At 44.5% G+C, this 18,639-nt stretch overlaps 1 protein-coding gene across 1 annotated transcript in view; it reads right to left on the reverse strand.

Moving 5' to 3' along the window:
• The window catches only part of TRPM8 (transient receptor potential cation channel subfamily M member 8), a 2,182,726-nt gene that overhangs the window by 179,065 nt on the left and 1,985,022 nt on the right, over positions 1–18,639 (reverse strand). The window contains 1 exon segment of the mRNA XM_033944097.1: positions 15,681–15,858. Coding sequence (XP_033799988.1) covers positions 15,681–15,858 — 178 coding nt within the window.

Genomic DNA, 18,639 nt, shown 5'->3' on the forward strand with positions numbered 1-18,639 from the left:
GACTGAATATCCAGGGGTAAGTAACAGTAGATGAGGGAGGGGCTTTAAATTGGTTTCAAGTTCCCTACAGTTTCCAGACGTAGATTCCAGAGGATATTTACAAGAAAGAAGATTAGTAGAGGATATTCCAGGTATAGATTTCAGAGGATATTTACTAGAGGTAAGCATCCTAATCTTTCATTAACCATCTCTCCAAATTGCAAGATATTTCCTTCAGGAGTCTTTCCTCCATTCTCAATGCAGGGTAGTGATTTTATAGCTTTAGCAGGGCACTCCTCTAAGAGTTGTCTCACCATTATTCCTCCAGAGCTGGCTGTTGCAAACTCCTCCCGGGAGAGGAAACCTCCAGCCATTCCTGCATTGATTATGTTTCTGGGTTAAGGGACAGCCTGTCTCTGATCTTGGATCAATGAATCCCAGTCAGCACTAACAACCGCCTTCCTATTTGGTGGTCCTATTTTGGGGGGGTCAGCTGATCATGGCAGGGGTATTTTCCACTGATTAGCAGAGCTGGCTTTGGGGAGTCCTGCCAGCTCAGCTGAGCCGCCTATCTTTGTGATCAGGCTAAAGTGCGATTCTCTAACCGGCGCCGGTAACATGGGTGCCAGTTAGAGAATTGGAGGGGCTAGGCATCTGATTGTTAGGGCAGACACAATTCTTCATAGGACGCTGGTACACGATTCTCAGCTGCTTCTTAAGCGGCCATCGAGACCAGCGTCCTATACAGAATCAGGCCCTAATTTTTTTACTTTTAATATAATGCTTTTTTTTTTAGTATAAGGTAAAAGTATCATAACTACAATGAATACAATTATTGTTAATGTTTTTATCTCAACAGTTTTATTCCTCTACAATTCAATCCTCTTTGCTTTTAGTAAAATTAAATTTTGAAAATAACTGTCACTCATGTGAGTGTGTTTGTGAGACATTATGTATCACCTGGTAATGTACCAGGCCTGCACCTAGCCAGCCAGCCAGATCGGGTCCAGCGTGGGAGCCCTGCTCCGCCCCCCCCCCCCCCCCGATCCAGCCTTGACACAGACACAGAGGATACATTTAAAAAGGCCCAGCGCCTGCACCTAGCCAGCCAGCCAGATCGGGTCCAGCATGGGAGCCCTGCTCCGCCCCCCCCGATCCAGCCGGGACACAGACACAGAGGACACATTTAAAAAGGCCCAGCGCCTGCACCTAGCCAGCCAGCCACATCGGGTCCAGCGTGGGAGCCCTGCTCCGCCCCCCCGATCCAGCCGGGACACAGACACAGAGGACACATTTAAAAAGGCCCAGCGCCTGCACCTAGCCAGCCAGCCAGATCGGGTCCAACGTGGGAGCCCTGCTCCGCCCCCCCGATCCAGCCGGGACACAGACACAGAGGACACATTTAAAAAGGCCCAGCGCCTGCACCTAGCCAGCAGCCAGATCGGGTCCAGCGTGGGAGCCCTGCTCCGCCCCCCCCGATCCAGCCGGGACACAGACACAGAGGACACATTTAAAAAGGCCCAGCGCCTGCACCTAGCCAGCCAGCCAGATCGGGTCCAGCGTGGGAGCCCTGCTCCGTCCCCCCCGATCCAGCCGGGACACAGACACAGAGGACACATTTAAAAAGGCCCAGCGCCTGCACCTAGCCAGCCAGCCAGATCGGGTCCAGCGTGGGAGCCCTGCTCCGCCCCCCCCCGATCCAGACGGGACACAGACACAGAGGACACATTTAAAAAGGCCCAGCGCCTGCACCTAGCCAGCCAGCCAGATCGGGTCCAGCGTGGGAGCCCTGCTCCGCCCCCCCCCGATCCAGACGGGACACAGACACAGAGGACACATTTAAAAAGGCCCAGCGCCTGCACCTAGCCAGCCAGCCAGATCGGGTCCAGCGTGGGAGCCCTGCTCCGCCCCCCCCGATCCAGCCGGGACACAGACACAGAGGACACATTTAAAAAGGCCCAGCGCCTGCACCTAGCCAGCCAGCCAGATCGGGTCCAGCGTGGGAGCCCTGCTCCGCCCCCCCCCGATCCAGCCGGGACACAGACACAGAGGACACATTTAAAAAGGCCCAGCACCAACGGCGCGCCGAAGAAGGCGCACAACAAAGGCGCCTGCGCCTTAGTGAGCGCCTTCGTGAAAAGCCGACGTGAAAGGCCTACAACCCCAATACTACAACGACGCTTGGACCTCCGGTTCTACCGAATCCCCAATCTTCTGTCGATCTCCAATCCAACGTCTGCGGTAAAAACCGCAGGGAATCCGATGCCCGCTAAGCACTTCTATCAAAGACCCGGACCCAACCAAAGCGGCAACCCATACAACAAAGTGGTGAGTGAACCAACGTCCTTACTATTTACAAAAATGGCAACACGCACACTTAAACTCATCCTTGTCCTACTACTGCTCTCCTTATTCATAAGTAAACGGAAAATAGCAGGATACCATACACACTCCATACCCATCCACACAACATCACACAGACCAGTCTTACCATCCAGGAAACTCCATATACACAGAACCCTGATCCCCTGTCCTACATACGACTACGAAAGCATACCCACTACCTGGGGAATAAGACCTCCACCAAAACCCAAGACTAACACACAAAAACATCAAACACTACCAAGAACAATCAACATAGTCACTACTCCCCTATCTCACACAAAATACTCATCATTAACATGCGCATATATGAACATTAGATCTATCAGCCCAAAAACTGAACTAATCAAGGACTGGCTGATTAAAGATAATTTAAGCTGCCTTTTCTTAACCGAAACCTGGCTCACTTCCGACGCAGACCCACACATTACTGAATTCTGCCCCAAAGGATACAAACTAGAGCTAGTATGTCGAGAAAACAGAAGAGGAGGAGGCCTAGCAATCATAGTAAAAAACAATCTCAACATTAAAATCCTTGCCAAGCATTCCACCCCTCACCTAGACTTGCTAGCTTGCCAACTCTCCGACAACACGCTCACAGGAAACCTGAACTGCCTTCTCTGCTACGTTACACCAGGAAACTGGAACACCTCAAAACAAGAACTCGAAGAATTCATATTCCAGAATTCCCTCTCCTCCACACATAACCTGATCCTAGGAGACGTAAATCTCCACCTAGAAGACCACTCCTCCAAACAAGTAGCGGAATTTATATCATACCTCAATTCCCTATCTTACCAAATCCTCAACCCTGAACCCACACACGAAAAGGGTCATCAGCTTGACATTGCTGCGTACGCGTCTCTCGACCTCAACACACAAAACATCCACATCACCAAGGGCTCTTGGCATCCTACCCTCTGGTCAGACCATTACATATATACCTTCTATATCAACTGGACGCAAAGTAAAAACAAACCCACTCCACATAAAACAAGCATCAAGACTAGACAGAAAATTGAACCAACCAAATTCTGGGACACAGTAGACCCCGCATTAGAATCCAATAACCCTATAGAATTCATAAACAGTTGGCGGTCCCTAAGTGAATCTACCTTGAATAATCTAGCTCCAATAAAAACAAAAAATAAAATATGTAGGCCATCTGACAAATGGTTTGACACCGAGCTCCTACACCTAAAAAGACAATGCAGACAACTAGAAAGGTCATGGAAAAAACAGAAACAAGACAACACCAAAACAGAATGGAGAATCCAAATCAAACAATATAAAATCAAACTGAAGGAAAAACGGAAAGAATACTATTCCAAACTCATTGGCACCGAGAAACCAGACACAAAAAAACTTTTCAACCTGGTACGAAATCTCACTGATACCAACCCTTTCCTAGCCATCCAAGGAAACCAGCCTCCAACAGCTCACCAATTAGCGGATCACTTCAAACACAAAATCATCACAATCAGATCCACATTCAATAACTCACAAAACAACATAGAAGAAATACTAATAAATTCCACAACAGACGATGCCATCTCAGCAGATAGGATCTGGACCAACTTCCCAACAATACAATGGTCAGACCTAGATCGACTTTACAAAAAATACAGCAAATCCTCATGCGATTTGAACAACTGTCCATCTTACCTACTAGCTACAGCATCCACAAAATTCAAAGCTAACCTCACATTATGGTTGCAAACCACTCTCAATGAAGGTCAGTTCCCAACAGATCTAGGCGAAATTATAATTACTCCAATACCGAAAGACCTCAAAGGACCAATAGACAATCCAACAAATTATAGACCAATCGCTTCTATCCCACTATACGTTAAACTAATAGAAGGTCTTGTAGCACAATATCTCTCCAACTACCTAGAGGACCACCGCATTCTTCACCCATCGCAATCAGGATTCAGAACTAATCATAGCACAGAAACACTACTGGTATCCTTAATTGATATAGCCCGACAACAACTCAGCAAAGGAAACAAACTACTAATCATCCAACTTGATCTTTCAGCAGCTTTCGATCTAGTAGACCACCCCATACTACTCCAGATACTAGACGCCATAGGAATTTCAGGTAGAGTTCATAACTGGTTTCAAGGTTTCCTTAAAACAAGAACATACAGAGTTAAGTCAAAAGAGCTTATATCAGACTCATGGTCCAACCCCTGCGGAGTACCACAAGGATCACCACTATCGCCCATACTATTCAACCTCTTCATAGCTTCCTTAGGCACAACCCTAGATACCCTAAATATAACCTCATTCAGTTATGCGGACGACATAACCATCCTCCTTCCCTTCGACATCCAAGACCCCAGCTCCACAGAACGCCTGAAAACAACACTGGTAACAGTAGAAAACTGGATGACCAACCATAAGCTGAAGCTAAACGCGGATACAACAAAATTCCTATTACTAGAAAAGGAAAAACTACAATCCGTTACAGAACTGGAAATAAATGCAATCAAATACCCTATACAGACCACTCTCAAAATCCTGGGAATACAACTAGACAGACGCTGTACAATGCAGACACAAATTCACAAAATCATCCAAAAAGCTTTCTACACCATGCGAAACCTTAGAAAAATAAGAAAATTCTTCGACAGAGACCAATACAGAATCATTGTCCAATCCCTGGTACTTAGTATTTTAGACTACTGCAACAGCCTCTACCTATCATGCCCAAACTACATGATAAAACAACTACAAACCGTTCAGAACACAGCCCTCAGACTCATCTACTCGCTTAGCAAATTCGACCACATCACAAATGCTTACTTAGACTCTCACTGGCTTCCAATAAAAGCAAGATCACAATTCAAATTCTACTGTCTTCTATTCAAAGTAACCCACGGAGCTGCACCAAGTTACCTAAACAACCGCCTATACCGCAACCTCACACACAGAACAAGGAAAGCTCAAAGCCTATTCACATACCCCCCTTTCAATGGTACCAGACGAAAGAAACTCTACGATAACCTTCTAGCGACACAGGCAGCGAAAATTGACCCAACAGTCTCCAAACTGCTGACCAAAACATCAGATATCAAAGTTCTCCGAAAAGAAATCAAAACGCTTCTATTTAAAAAACACCTACCATCACTCTAACCACCTGCCTACACATACACAATTACTCCTTCATATTCATCATTACTACAACATCCCTCAACCCCATGTAAGCAACCTCCATATGTAACCAATATTTCTTCCTCAGCGCTATGTAATAATCTCCTTAACTTGAATGTACTGCTATCCTTACCTGTGATTTAAACCTGATATGTAAACATATTATATTCCTGATATGTAAACTTGTTATATTCCTGATATTGTGACCAAACAGACACAAGGCCTGTCAAGGTCCCGGCTAAGGTAAAAGATAAAGTTCCAATAAAACCCCGGAAGAAAAATTTCAGGATTTCTCAGGAATTTATTGTGAGAAACAGGGTCAGTGACCACCAGGTGGAGCCTGACTTATCTGGGGATGAGATAGGTGAATTATGTACAACTCACCACCAGGGGAGCTCTAGGGTACCCTGGGCTACTGCTGACTCACCTAGAGCAGGGCACGCCCCTAAGGTAGAAAAGCCAGCAGTGGCATTCAGACCAGCAAGCCGGTTAGGGAGGAAGTTTGGGCCTTGCCTCCCTAGGAACCCTGCCGAGCCAAACAGGGACAACAAACCCCAATCTATGGAACCAATGGAGGTTGAACAGCCAGAGGATTTGTCTTACCTGTTTGAAGAACCTATGGACTTCCAAGAGTCTTGTGCTGGCTGTGAGAGTAATTTGCCTGAACCTATGCAGCTGAACCTGTCTTTGAGCCACAAACAGTGAGTGTGTTTTGGAGCTGTTTGTGTGCTGTGTTTTTCGTTTTTGAATGCTTGTTTTTGTGAGAAAGCTTTGAGAGAGTGGGGAGAGGTTTTGCTTCCATTCTGGGAGGGAATTTGAAAGCCTTTTCTGAAGGCCTTTGTTTTTGGCAAAACCTGTTACTCTCTCCTTTTCCTGGCAACCATATTCTGATTGCCAGAGGCTTTCCTTCATTTGCTGCAAGGACTATAAATTGAGGAAAACTTAAATGCTGAACTGTATTTTGATGAAGTGAAATACCTGCTTTTCAGCAGGCAGAGTAAGCTCTGTATTGAGCTGAGGTCTCAAGGATAAGTGGGACTTAAGAGACACAGAAAGAAAGTTGCACTGTATTGTGAGCGGCTTTATTTTCCTGCCTTTTTCTCTTTTGGCAGTTTGTTTTTTTTGGTTATTAAGGCTGTGTGAAAACCTGACTGAAGTTATAAAGTCTGAAAAGTACTTACCTGCCCTAAGGAATTAAGTAAAAAGAACTTTATCCTGACATGCCACAATTGTTGGAACTTTATTTGTGTTTGAGTGAATTTTTCATTGCTACTATAAACTCCAGTCCTGCAGGGTGACTCCAGGCCGGGTCACACGCGATTGCATTATTGTTTGTAGCCATCAAATTTTCTACAGAGCCCTGCTCTGGGTAATATACTGGTGGCCACAATATGTAAACTTCCTGGAAATGTCCAGTTCTCTTCCAATTTTGTAATCCGCTTAGAACCGAAAGGCACAGGCGGAATAAAAATCTCTAATGTAATGTAATTATTAAACTAGCACAACTAAAAAGTTGTTCAACAACTACACTAACAGAAAGTGGATTGCTCAGTCTGAGTAAAAGGTTCCTTCAAATCAGGCTAAGCTGCAATATTACTTATGTCTTTTGACTGGGTCTGCAGATTATTATTAGTTATTTATATATTGTCTATCAATGGAGGTTGTCTAAGTGGTTTAAATTCAGGTACTCAATATATTTTTCCCTATCTGTCCTGGCAGGCTCACTATCTTTCTAACGTACCTGGGGCAATGGAGAATTAAGTGATTTGCCCAGGGTCACAAGGAGCAGCATGGGGCTTGAATCCATAACCTTAGGGAGCTGAGGCTGTAGCTCTAACCACTAGGCCACTCCTGATCAAGGTAATCTTTGGTGGACCATGGAAAACTGTTACAATGCCTAGACGCAATCGGAATCAGAGAAGTACTGAACTGGTTTAGAGGTTTCCTTATATCACGCACCTACCAAGTCCATTTTAATCACGATCTCTCAGACACATGGAGCAATCCATCTGGTGTGCCACAAGGATCACCGCTATCCCCTTTGCTCTTCAATGTTTACATGTCCTCATTGGGTGCACAACTGTCCCAGCTGGGGATAAAACTATTTAGCTATGCTGACGACTTCACGATAATTATCCCATTCACCAACTCTGTCTCAGAAGTCACCCCCAAAGCAACAGAAGTATTAAATTGGATGGAGCAATGGATGACTGAATTCAGACTAAAACTAAACTCAGAGAAAACAAAAATTTTCATATCATCGCCATACCCACTCGACACTAAAGCACCAATAACCTTAGTTATCCCATTCAACCCACTATGAAGATATTGGGAGTAACACTGGACCAGAACCTGACCATGAAAGACCAGGTAGGTAGACTCTTTGATAAGAAAAATCTTTCTCACCATCTGGAAGCTTTGGTCTATCAAAGCTTACTTCGATGCCTCATCATTTCGAATTCTAGTACAATCCCTTATACTGAGTCAACTTGATTATTGTAACATCGCCTACTTGGCACTCCCCCAGAAGTATATGCGGTGATTGCAACTAGTTCAAAATACAGTGGTTAGACTACTCTGTGGACTGAAGAAGTTTGATCACGTGAAACCTTCCTATCGACTTTTACAATGGCTGCCGATGGAGGAACGTGCGAAATTCAAGTTTGGTTGTTTTTGCTTCAAGGTACTCTATGGCTTAGCCCCTAAATACATAACAGACCTTTTCTCTTTCACAACCAACAGACACAAGCGAAGCTCACACCCAAACTTTGTTTCTCCACCGGTTAGAGGTTGTAAATTTAAAAGTCATCACCATCTTCTCGCACATCAAGCAGCATTATGGGGTAAAGACCTTGAACAATTGCTCGTGCCTACTACCTATGGAGAATTCAGAAAATGCCTAAAAACACATCTGTTCCTGAAATACTTAGGAAACCAACCTATTCAATCTTAGTCCTCAACAAACGATCGCAAGAACCATCAGTCACTAAGTCTGTACTTTGTTTATTTATTCAATATGTAACATTTCTAATCATTGTAAACCGCATAGAACTTCAGGGTCCTGCGGTATATAAACTGTTATTATTATTATTATTAATAATCTCTATCTGAAATACTTGACTTGGTACTTTACCATCACTATTGTCATTATTAGATACCTTAGAAGTAGTATAGTCTAATTCATCACTTGCATCTTCACCTTTGTTATCATCATAATGCTGGACAATTAAAGAGAAGGCTTTCACAAAGTTCGAATCAATGACTGTTAACAATTTTTCATTTCATGACAAACTGTACCGTATATCTTCAAGAACTGATGCAAGAATGCCAAATGTGTGGTAAATTTTGTCTTGGGGCTAGATAAGCAGGCTTCCTTTCTAAAGACTATCAATCCAATAGACAGTCATCCCAATGTAAAAGTTTCATTGGGATGACCCAGCAATTTGTTGTGATAGAGACATGGTACTACTCAAAAGGGTCCAGAGAAGAGTGACTAAGATGGTTAAGGGGCTGGAGGAGCTGCTGTACAGCAAAAGATTAGAGAAACTGGGCCTCTTCTCTCTCGAACAGAGGAGATTGAGAGGGAACATGATCGAAACATTCAAGGTACTGAAGGGGATAGACTTAGTAGATAAGGACAGATTGTTCATCCTCTCCAAGGTAGGGAGAACAAGAGGGCACTCTCTAAAGTTGAAAGGAGATAGATTCTGTACAAACGTAAGGAAGTTCTTCTTCACCCAGAGAGTGGTAGAAAGCTGGAACGCCCTTCCAGAGGCTGTTATAGGGGAAAACACCCTCCAAGGATTCAAGACAAAGTTAGACAAGTTTCTGTTGAACAAGAATGTGCGCTGGTAGGGCTAGTCTCAGTTAGAGTGCTGGTCTTAGATGAGAGGGCTACCACGTGAGCGGACTGCTGGGCATGATGGACCACTGGTCTGACTCAGCAGTGGCAATTCTTATGTTCTTATGTTCTTAATTACTACCAGCTTCAGCTTCCTTTCCACTTCAAAGTGACGTTTCTCATCACTGTTCTGTTTGGCTGGAAACCAGTTCAACATACACAGACAACTCCACTATTCTTATAGGCTATATTTAAGATGAAATGATCCATCATTTGCATGATGAGGTTTGCAATAGCAAAATCCTGTTTCAGGTTTTGCTGTTTGATATGGTTTACTGAGAGATCATCATTTCCAGAGGCTGTTATAGGGTAAAACACCCTCCTGGGATTCAAGTCAAAGTTAGACAAGTTCCTGCTGAACCGGAACATACGCAGGTAAGGCTAGTCTCAGTTAAGGCACTGGTCTTTGACCTAAGGGCTGCCGCGTGAGAGGACTGTTGGGCACAATGGGCCACTGGTCTGACCCAGCAGCAGCAATTCTTATGTTCTTACATCTTGCTTCTACTTTTACTTTTAAACGCAAGCATCATATGCAACTAGGAAAAAGTAGTGAAAATTGATGAAATTATTATTTCAGTAAAAGCAACAAATGTTATCCTGTACTTCTTTAGATATAAAAATAACAAAATTTTACTTAAGTACAAAATTAGCTACATTTACATACTGCAGTTACTATACAACACTGGTGGTGACTAAATTTGGACTTTTCATGATCATCAGTCAGCTGTTTTGCTGCCTATCATGTGACTCATCTGAGATGGAAGTGAGATGCCCCTATATTTGCTGTCATATTAAAAAGGGGTGTGACTTAGGTAGACATCAGCAAAAAGGGGTGTTATCTGGGAATGAGGCTATGATGTCACTTCTGGTGATATCATCTAAAGAGGTAAGGTAAGAGCAAAGATAAGCATAGAAAAGAAGGAAGAGAAGTTTGCGACCTATGCATAAGTCTAACTATCTGGTGAACCTCATATTTTAGAACACAGCTAACCATAATCTCTGCAGATCTTCTCTCTCTATGCCCCTCCTCCAGCTTTGCTTTGATATCACTAAAGACTTGGCCTTCTATCTCAGCCCTCATTTATGGAATTCTCTTTCACCTTTATATTCTCACTAAGTGAACTTTCTTAAAGTTTAAGAATACAATTAAATCTTGGCTCATTCATCTAGCCTTTCATATTGCTACATCTGATTCCTATGTGACTTTGGTAAAGGTTTATTTTTCTTGCTGTCTGGTATAGCAATGCCACTCTGCTGCTGCTTGCACCCCTGTTCTGCTATCCTCTCTCTTTCTGTACAACCCCGTGTCTATGTTTCGTCAGAGAATAGGCTCAACAATAGGTGCCCTTTTATAGAATCACACCCTATATGCATGTATATTCATCCCCTAGATGGGTAAAATTTGCTCTTTAATATCCTTCCTTTATCCAGAAAACTTTTTCTTCCTAAAGTTTTTTTTAGCTAAAAAGACATAGCAAGGATTGGCTATTGGAGACATAGCAAGGATTGGCTGACATCTTTAGATAGATACTGTCATATTGAGGGCAATCTGGCAAAATTTATGTGGATAAATTGGACATTAAAATGGCATAGCTAAAGTCAGTGGCGTACCAAGGGGGGGGCGGGAGGGGCGGTCCGCCCCGGGTAACAGCCCTGAGGGGGTGCTCCCGGCCTTTCCGTTCAGTCCCACCCCCCACCCCCGAAGGACCGCTCGCCCCACTAACCTTCCTGCACCACCTGTGAAGCAGCCCGCAGCAGGATTGCGACATCAGCGAGCCCTGAGCTGCTTGGGCGCTGCTTCCTGCGCCGCGGTCCCGCCCCTCCTCTGACGTCAGAGGAGGGGCGGGACCGCGGCGCAGGAAGCTTCGCCTAAGCAGCGCAGGGATCGCTGACGTTGCGATCCTGCTGCGGCTGCTTCATAGATGGTGCAGGAAGGTCAGTGGGGCGAGCAGTCCTTCGGGGGTGGTGGGAGGGGGACTGAACGGCAAGGCCGGGAGCATAGGTAGTGCTGCTTCATAGGTGGTGCGGGGAGGCCAGGGGAGCGAGCGGTCCTTCGGGGTGGGGCGGGCGGGCAGTCAGGCAGGCTTTCAATTGGGAGGGGGGTGACAGGCAGGCAGGCAGGCAGGCAGGCCTTCAAGGGGGAGGGACAGGCCTTCAAGGGGGGGGGCAGGCAGGCCTTCAAGGGGGGGACAGGTCTACAAGGAGGTGGGACAGGCCTACAAGGGGGTGGGACAAGCCTTCAAGGGGGGGACAGGCCTTCGGGGGGGTGCAGGCCTTTGTGGGGGGTGCAGGACTTCGGGGGGGTGCAGGCCTTCAAGGGGGGACAGGCCTTCAAGGGGGGGACAGGCAGGCAGGCCTTCAAGGGGGGACAGGCCTACAAGGGGGTGGGACAGGCCTTCAAGGGGGGTGCAGGCCTTCGGGGGGTGCAGGCCTTCGGGGGGTGCAGACCTTCAAGGGGGTGCAGGCCTTCAAGGGGGGGACATGCCTTCAAGGGGGATGCAGGCCTTCAAGGGGGGACAGGCAGACCTTTAAGGGGGGACAGGCCTTTGGTTTAGAAGTACACGGAGGGAAGGGGGTGTTCAAAGAGACGTGCATATGCCAAACTTTGGGGGAGGAGGAAGAAATAATGGGTCTGAAAATAGAGGAGAGGGAGAAAGATGATGGACCATGGGATTTAGGGAGGGAAGGAACAGAAAGGGAGAGAAATTGGACACAAGGGATGGTGTGGAGGAGGGATAGAGATACTGGATATTAGTGTAATTGGGAAAAGAAAGGGAGAGATGGTGGACTCTGGGATGGTGGGGAAGGAGGGAGAGATGCCGGATGAAAGGGTAGTTAAGAAAAGGTGGATCTGTGGAGGGAGATGAAAAAAAGAAAAGATACCAGACTTCCTGGGGAGGGAAGGGAAATGGAAAGGGAGGACAGAGTTGGCAGATGGATGGTTAGCATGCAGAAAGAAGAAAGAAGGAGACCTTGGCAAGCAAGTTATCAGAAGAAAACCAGAGCCTTGGACCAACAAGATTTGAAATATAACCATGCAACAAAAGGTAGAAAAATTAATTTTATTTTCTGTTTTGTGATTATAATATGTCAGATTTGAAATGTGTATCCTGCCAGAGCTGGTGTTGGACTGCAAACGTGAGCTAGGATTTAACAGAGAGAGGAAAAGTCCTTTTTGTTTCTTTATTTTATTTACACCACAGCGCCAGTGTGGTTAGGAGAAGCCAAAGGGGGTGAAAAAGCTATAAAACCCACCAGGAGTTTTGAAAAAAATCACCCAACTGGGCAGGAAAATCGAATTGAAAAACCAATTCAATAGGCTGAATCGAATCGAAATTTTTTTTCCTGAATATGGCAGCATTAGTTTGCGCTACTGTCTTAGACTTTAGGACCTGGGATTGGGGAGATATGGCATCCTCAGTACTTTATAATGCAAGTGAAACGAGGATTTGGTCAGACTTTTGAAGGGTCTGCAGAAAAAAAATATTGTATAGGCCGGGGGCACGAGACAGCAGGAAATGGGAACTTTTCTTCCTTCTATTTTTGTGAATGGAAAGGCTGAGGATGTCAGAGAGTTCAGTTAAAATATGTGCTTTATAAGAAAATATAATAATGTGTTTTATAAAGTTTATAGCATAGCTGGCCTACCCAGTGAGGTGTTCCTAGTAGTGGTGGTGGCAGCGTGTCAATGTGTTGAGAGGAAGAGGTGGTCTGGGAAATTCTGCTGAGCAAACTCCGGGCCCATTTCCACCCCCCAGTTAGTCCACTCCACTCAACTGGTTCACACACTGAGTAGGTCTTTGGGTGTTGTTTTGGGATCTCTTCCAGTGGTTTATCAGTATCCCCTTCTGGTCCAAGGAAGGAAACTTTGTTATCCTTAGCATTGACCTACAGAATATGTTTGTAACAGCGCTGCTTGTGTGGCATTAGGCTATGTAGTGATCGAAAGAAAAAAACAGACATTTGCACATTTTTGCACTATATGGTGGGTGTATGAGGAGATTCACATTTCCTGCACAGCTAAGTCCATGTGAAGTTACCTTGTGCTGTATTTGACATCTAGCAAGGTCTCTGTTTGAAAGGAAAGATCTAAACTTAAAATTGAAGTGGCCAGAAGTTATGGTAAAAGCAGATAGTGTTTTTAAGAAAGATTTGGACAAATTCCTGGAGGAAAAGTCCATAATCTGTTATTAAGACATGGGGGAAGTGTCTGCTTGCCCTGGATCGGTAGCATGGAATGTTGCTACTCTTTGGGTTTTGACCAGGTATTAGTGTCCTGGATTGGCTACCATGAGAATGGGCTACTGGGCATGATGGACCATTGGTCTGACCCAGTTAGGCTATTCTTATGTTATGTTCTCATCTGTAGGGGCCTTTGTTTTCACTTCTTATTTTAATGTATTTTTTTTCTGGGAACTTATCAGTGTTTTTTATAATGGGAACATAAATCGAAGAGAATTAATGTGTGTGGAATGGGGGGGTAACTAATTTCTTCAGCTAAATAATTCAATCCACCTCAACCAGACATAGGAGAACTCACGCACCATTCACACACCCTCCAACCAAAAACGCCAAAAGAAAAAAACTGTTCGACAACCTCCTAGCCATTCGAGTTGCAACACTCGACCCCCAACTCTACAACCAATTGACATCGACCACAGACTGCAAAACCTTCAAAAAGAAATAAAAACCCTTCTATTCAAAAAACTCATAAAACCGAACTAACACAAACAGAACTGTCCCAAGCATCACCTGCAACTACTCCATATGTACTTCTGATGTCATGACAATTCAGACAATTTATGTTATGTTATATTTGGAATATAAAAACATTTTCACTGCCTGTTTCTATTCTGACCATTTATTCCATTTCATGGTCATTACAAAAAATATTTTTGTACATGGGGGGGGGGGCGGGTGTCAAAAAATGATGGGCTCCGGGTTCCACATACCCTAGGTACGCCACTGGCTAAAGTTATCTGAATTAGAGAATGACACGGTGACAAAATTCATCACCGTTCCCAGCCCCATGGATAACTGCGGGAAACCATCTTCATGTCATTCTTTAAGGAGAGAGGGAAGAATCAGAGTATAATTGGGCATAACCACTGACCCGCAAGCTTTGCTTTGAAGAATGCTGGTGTAGAAGGACTGAGGTTGAAATAGACACTAGAAAATGACATGGGATTATTTCCCGCGGTTATCCGCGGGGACGGGAACGGTTATGAATTTTGTCACTGTGTCATTCTCTAATCTGAATAACTTTATCTAGAAAGTTTTATTTGGATATTCACATACACACTTCATCTGTTCCTGTTCAACTGAATATATCCAGACAAAGATAATTGGATAATGTTCTCTCTTTATCTTACCAGGAATTTTACTGGCATGATCATTTCCAAAGATTAAATTTAAATCCTAACTTGTAAAGCATCCATATCTGTCATTCCCTCTATAATCTCTTACCCTATCTGCCTCATCAGTCCATTTGTAATTCCCTACCTCAGTGTCCAGTGTGTCTGTCATAATTAGATTGTAAGCTCTTTTGAGCAGGGAACATCTCTTGCGTCTGGTAGAGCTTATAGAAATAATAGTAGTTGTAAATTTATCCATTCAAATAGCCCTCAAAAATTACATTTGCAGGGGCAAAAAGTACAAAATGTCAAGACTTGTTAAGAAATTATGACCAAAACTTTGGCTTTTTCTGTGGATTAAGACTCAATGGGAATTTACTACCTAGAAGAAAATTGCCTAGCTTAGAGATTCTGAACATCACATTAAAAATAGGAATGCTAATTTAGGTGGAAAAAATAAAAACTCAACTATCTAAACCCCCTCCCTCCCCTTTTACTAAGCCGCAGTAAAGGTTTCTACTGCGGCCTGGAGCGCTAAATGCTCCAACCCTGTTCTGACGCTCAAAGAATTTCTATGAGTGTCAGAGCATTTAGCACTGCAGGCTGCAATAGAAACTTCTACCGTGGCTTAATAAAAGGGGGAATATATTTGGGACTTGGATTTTTATTTTCAAAGTAAGCTTCAATTGAAAACTTTTTGATCAAGGTTTATAATCTAAATTCAATGTCAGTTAACCTCTATTTTCAACTTTCCAGGAGTGTTATAACTGAAATTGTCTTTCTTTATCAACTACTGCCACTTAAAATATTTGAGCGCTGTAGTTTTGATATCTTTCCTTCAAGATCATCATTGCTGTAGAAGTGACTTACTTTACAGAAAGAAACAATAAACTCTTAAAACTTACCCAAACATGGCAATGAGTAGGTTCACTAGGAGGATATTAGTGGAGAGCATATAGATACAGACCAGGGGGATGGTGATCCATTCTGGGAAGCGAACATGGTGATCTTCATCAAGCTCCACACAAAGAGGCTTAGATTCATTCCCAGTGAAAGTGCAGTGATCAAAGTCATAAGTAGTACCTGAAATATGGTATTAAAAATTTAGCTACATTCAGGTTGGTTCCTTTTCTGATCATCTATAATAATAAAATGCTAAGCACGCATGAGCACTCCTACCTGCATGATTCGTGATCCGTATGTCCGTGGTAGGCAGGAGTGCGCATGCGCGCTACTGGCAGAGAAATTGTAAAGCGCGGACCTCCCTACTCTCCAGCTCCTCCAGGGATCGAGCAGCAGTCCTCCATCCAGTCCACCGAAGCGGCTCTTCTGTCTGCCCTCCTCTTCAAAAAAGTCTACTGAGGACAGCGGCCGGCAGTAGCGAACCTCGTAGGCTGCTCTGCATCTCAGTAGCACGTCAGAGGGAATGTGCTACCTAGGTGCATAGCGCCTGCAAGGTTCGCTACTGCCAGCCGCTATCCTCAGTAGGCTTTTTTGAAGAGGAGGGCAGACATGAATGACCAGGAAGCCAAATGCTGGACAGGGGGAGCAGGTAAGGGGTGCTGCTGGACAGGGGGAAGAAACCCACCAAGAGGCAGAATAGATCACAAGGTTCTAAGAGTGGCGACTAAATGACAAAAAAACTGTGAACACAATTCAAAATAACATGGATACAATAAATATAATTTAAATGGAGTACCCTCAGTGTGATTGGGCAGCGAGGGGAGATATACTCCAGCGCTTCACATAACAGGACAGGGACCAACAAGCCCCTGCCCACACACCATCATAGTGTACCTCCTTGTGTGTGATAAATCAAAATTATGAAAAATGAATCACCCACCAACAAGTGAACACAAGTGAGGTCAATTAAGAAGCCACTCTAAGAACCTCCCCAACCAACTCCCATGAGCAAGAATCAAAAACTGACTTAGCTTAAGATGTTCTTGTAAAGTTGTCAAGACAGCAGCGACCCACAGTGAAACGCTGCTGAATACCAGCCGGCTCGATCTAGCTTCTGTGATTTTTTTACAATTATGGGTTCCTGAAGAAGGGAATTTTGTGCTCCCGAAACCAGGCTTGGTTGGACCTGGTATTCAGCGGCATTTCTCTGTGGGTCACTGCTATCTTGACAACTTTACAAGAACATCTTAAGCTAAGTCGGTTTTTGATTCTTGCTCGTGGGAGTTGGTTGGGGAGGTTCTTATAGTGGCTTCTTAATTGACCTCACTTGTGTTCACTTGCTGGTGGGTGATTCATTTTTCATAATTTTGATTTATCACAACAAGGAGGTACCCTATGATGGTGTGTGGGCAGGGGCTTGTAGGTCCCTGTCCTGTTATGTGAAGCGCTGGAGTATATCTCCCCTTGCTGCCCAATCACATTGAGGGTACTCCATTTAAATTATATTTATTGTATCCACGTTATTTAGTGTTGTGTTCACAGTTTTTTGGTCATTTAGTCGCCACTCTTAGAACCTTGTGATTTATTCTGCCTCTTGATGGGTTTCTTTCTTAAGTTTCTCTGGCAGGTTTTTGGAGTGTTTGTGTTTTGCTGGACAGGGGGAGCAGGGAAGAGGTGCTACTGGACAGGGGGGAGATAACAGGAAGGGAGGCCTACTGCTAGACAGGGGGAGCAGGGAAGGGGTGCTGTTAGAGAGGGTGGGAGGTAAAAGGAAGGGAGAAGGCCTACTGCTGGACAGGGGGAGCAAGGAAGGGTGCTGCTGGTCATGGGGGTGGTAAAAGGAAGGGAGAAGGGCTACTGTTGAACAGGGAGCAGGTAAGAGATGGTGGTGGACAGCTGAGGAAAGAGAGAGACAGAAAGAAAGAAAGACAGACAGACGGAAAGCAGCCAAGCAGAGAGAAAGAAAAAAAGACACACACACACATCTATTCTAGCACCCGTTAATGTAACGGGCTTAAATACTAGTCTTATTATAATACATTAACATTAAGTGGATTCATTGGCCATATCTACCTCTTCTGAAATTATATATTGAGTCATTTTAATCTGTAAAAGAGAAATGTAAAGATGTCCTATATTCCACCAAAACAAAGCAGTGCGTCCACAGATGACACAGTTCACAATATATACAGTTTCAAATTTATTTAGGGGTCCTTTTATTAAGGTGCGCTAACCAATTTAGTGCGCTTTAAATGCCACGGCGCCAATAGAATATAATGGATGCCTTAGCATTTAGCGTGTGCTAAATCGGTTAGCGCCCCTTAATAAAAGGACCCCTTAGCACTTAAAACAACAACTCAATATATTTTGTCTGCATTAGGGATACAACATAATTTAACCAGCCAGAAATAGCTCTTTGCCACTTAAATTGCCAGTTTAGGGCTAACCAGTCATTTTCAGCTGAACTTAACCTGTTAGTGCCAAACTCAAAATCGGCTATTTGGGGGGCGCAATATGGGTGGAGTCAGTACTTGGTTGGCTAAGTGCTGATTTAGCATTTAACCAGCTAGGTTAACCACATACATAGGACAGTGCATAGGCAGTGGAACACTTTTTTGTTTGAGGGGGCCTGAAAGCTCTGCCCCTAGACCCTGCCCAATTTCTGCCTGCAGACCCCCCCTATAATAGTACTAATTGTAATTGTAATTATTTTCCATTAATTTTTCATATATACATCTAATATAATAAAACGCTAGGCCGCGCATGCGCACTCCCTATGCGTGCGCCGGTTTTCCGTGAGCTGTAGCGACCCGCATGTAGGAGTGCGCATGCGTGCAAATTTCCCGAAGCAGCTGTTGGCTTAGCGGCAGGTTGGAGACAGCGTCATTCCTCAGGTCCCCCTCCCCCCCTTCTCTCCCTCCCAACCCGGGCAGAGGCGCAGCCGACAAACGTACCCGGGGC

This window comes from Geotrypetes seraphini, chromosome 5 (genome assembly GCF_902459505.1).
Source record: "Geotrypetes seraphini chromosome 5, aGeoSer1.1, whole genome shotgun sequence".
NCBI classification, from domain to species: Eukaryota; Metazoa; Chordata; class Amphibia; order Gymnophiona; family Dermophiidae; genus Geotrypetes; species Geotrypetes seraphini.